The 3,222-nt window shown below is 42.7% G+C and overlaps 1 protein-coding gene across 1 annotated transcript; it reads left to right on the top strand.

The window, feature by feature from the left end:
• Positions 1 to 1,632: 1,632 nt before the first annotated feature.
• Positions 1,633 to 3,159, top strand: LOC137968513 (tigger transposable element-derived protein 6-like). Its single transcript, XM_068815071.1, has one exon. It carries the CDS (start codon positions 1,633 to 1,635, stop codon positions 3,157 to 3,159), a length of 1,527 nt encoding a protein of 508 aa, XP_068671172.1.
• The last annotated feature ends 63 nt before the right edge of the window (positions 3,160 to 3,222 follow it).

The following is a 3,222-nucleotide window of genomic DNA, read 5'->3' as shown; positions in this document are numbered from 1 at the left end:
AATTTTCCAGAACTCTTACAGAAAGCTAACATCATTTAAAAATACGAGTGCAGTATCAATTCTACCGTAAAAATTCGTTTGCTTTATCGTGTTGATTGAAATACAGTATCTCTATCACTGTAGTTTGTAGTCGTGGATACTAACTGTATACAGTACACTGCTTCGTGTCATTTTGACAGATTACAATATAATCCCGTAATTCGCGTGTCAATCAGTGTGATTTTCTGACATATTCAGTGCATTGGCGAGTTTATACACGTGTAGGTTGCTGTGAATATGTCGTGCTGCAGTAACTGCGCGAACGTTACAAAATATATTTGTTTAACGTGCAAAAGGCCAGTTTGTAATAAGTCAAGTGATTGTTCGGTGTGGGCGGACGAGGAAAATCCAGGTTGGAAGGCAGGTATTGCTGTTGCCTGGTGTTTGCCCTGTTTCGACAAGAGAATTGCTGCTGAAAAGCTGATCGGAGATGAAGAATTCAAAAAAGAGGAGCCAGTCAATCGTCCAGAGCAGCAAGTGAATCAAATACAGGGGAGTCCTCAAGTGGAAACAGCAAGCAGCTCGAGTAAGGCGAAAAAGAAAGCAAGACAGGCTACAAACGATGGTCAGAGCCGCAAGTGTTTACCCCTAAGTGAGAAAGTACACCTAATTAGATTGTTCGAACTATTGGGGTTACTATTTGGGAAATGCCCTGCTCTTGGGGCCCCCCTCCCCCATATTCAATGTTGGAGTTCTTCATGCAAGAAAAGTCACCATTTTCTTTCTGGAAAATCCAACATTGATAAGGGGGAGGGGGTATATCTCTAAAGTGATGCTACCTTCCCAACACTTTTGTCCAGAATTGCAGTCAAGCTTTAAAGTCTATTACTGGCAAGGGAGTTAAGACATGCAGTTCTATTGTGCCACAAAACAGAATGCATCAGTTACTTCCATATAAGGATCTCTTAAATATGAAAGAAAGAAATTACCTGCTTCGTGCTCTACAAATGGAAAAAGTCTTTCCTATACCCTATACAACCAACAAAGACACAAAGAGGCGGCCTTTTTGATACTCTGTTAGCTAGCCTTGGTATTCCACTCGCTGTTGAGGCCATGAAGGTGCACTGAGAATTGGACAAAAAACATTAAAAAAATCGGTTAGATTAGATCACAGCAAAATGGGGTCCGTAATGCGAGGTCTTACTTTTGAATACAGTACAGTAAAAGCTTTTTTTACAGAGTGTGTTTACTGTTGTTGCTTGTCATCGGGTTCTTTTTCAATGAAAGTAAATTTAGTGTTTGTACGTGTGTGGGCAGCTCATTTTAATTTCCTAAAATCTTGACGTCGGTACTTTTAGCCTGTTAAACTGGTGTGAAAATTTTCCAGAACTCTTACAGAAAGCTAACATCATTTAAAAATACGAGTGCAGTATCAATTATACCATAAAAATTCGTTTGCTTTATCGTGTTGATTGAAATACAGTATCTCTATCACTGTAGTTTGTAGTCGTGGATACTAACTGTATACAGTACACTGCTTCGTGTCATTTTGACAGATTACAATATAATCCTGTAATTCGCGTGTCAATCAGTGTGATTTTCTGCCATATTCAGTGCATTGGCGAGTTTATACACGTGTAGGTTGCTGTGAATATGTCGTGCTGCAGTAACTGCGCGAACGTTACAAAATATATTTGTTTAACGTGCGAAAGGCCAGTTTGTAATAAGTCAAGTGATTGTTCAGTGTGGGCGGACGAGGAAAATCCAGGTTGGAAGGCAGGTATTGCTGTTGCCTGGTGTTTGCCCTGTTTCGACAAGAGAATTGCTGCTGAAAACCTGATCGGAGATGAAGAATTCAAAGAAGAGGAGCCAGTCAATCGTCCAGAGCACCAAGTGAATCAAATACAGGGGAGTCCTCAAGTGGAAACAGCAAGCAGCTCGAGTAAGGCGAAAAAGAAAGCAAGACAGGCTACAAACGATGGTCAGAGCCGCAAGTGTTTACCCCTAAGTGAGAAAGTACAAGTGATCCGTCCCTCACAAGATGAAAAGCAAACCATCAGGCAGCTGGCGAGGAGGTTCGCTTGTGGAAAAACTGAAATAGCAAAGATCATTGCTGATAAAGAGAAAATTATGGATGAATGGATGTCCAATGGCAGCTCCACGATCAAACGAAACAACTTCGAAAAGTATGAAGAGATAAACCGCATACTGTGGGATTGGTATGTCAAGGCTAGAGCAGCAAACATCCCAGTGGATGGGCCTTTACTCAAAGAAGAAGCCAGGTTGATTGCCAAACAACTCGGCGTGACAACTTTTAAAGGAACAGAAGGCTGGTTTTCTAAGTGGAAGCAACGGCACAACATTGCGCAATTCAATATCGCTGGCGAGGAAGGGGATGTTAGCAAAGACACGGTAGAAAGTTGGAGTGAACGTGTAAAAGAATTGACCAAGGGATATGCAGCTGCCGATATATGGAACGAAGACGAAACTGGGGCATTTTGGAGAGCGCTTCCAAGCAAGTCTCTCTCAGAGAAGGGAAAGCGATGTCGTGGAGGAAAGAACGCCAAGCAAAGGATAACTGTCGCTTTCTTTGTGAGCGCCGACGGAAGAAAGGATAGTGTTGTTCTTATCGGAAGCAGCAAGAAGCCCCGTTGTTTTGCAAACCTTGCAGATATTTCGCGCCCGTGTGCCGTGTGGATGAAAACTGAGATAATAGAAAATGTGATATCCAAGTTAAACAGCAAGATGAAGCGGGAAAATCGTAACATCATACTCTTTCTCAACAATGCTCCCTGTCATCCTCCCTCCCTAAAAGGCAAGTTTTCCAACATCCGAATCGAGTTCCTGCCGAAAAACACCACGTCACGCACACAGCCTCTTGACGCAGGAATCATCAAAACTTGGAAAACGTACTACAGGCGGAAACTATTGCGATATGTTGCTGGCCAAATAGATGGAGAGAAAACTGCGAGTGAGATTGTCAAGTCCGTTAATCTGCTGATGGCTGTACGATGGGTGGTCAGCGCCTGGGAAGAGGTTCCAGCTGCAGTCGTCTCCAAATGCTTTAAGAAAGTTGGGATGTATCCTGTTGAAAATCTCAATGCTGAAGAAGATGACGACCCGTTCGAGGGAGAAGAATTGATGGATATTCCTGAATTGCTAAGCCATATTTCCCCATGACTAGACATGTCAGCATTCGATGACGAAGCTGAGGCCTTTGAGTCACCAGTGGATACCACACTT

This window comes from Montipora foliosa, chromosome 8 (genome assembly GCF_036669935.1).
Source record: "Montipora foliosa isolate CH-2021 chromosome 8, ASM3666993v2, whole genome shotgun sequence".
Classification (NCBI taxonomy): domain Eukaryota; kingdom Metazoa; phylum Cnidaria; class Anthozoa; order Scleractinia; family Acroporidae; genus Montipora; species Montipora foliosa.
Note: the sequence above shows the minus strand (reverse complement) of the source record. Positions and strands in the feature narration are given on the sequence as shown.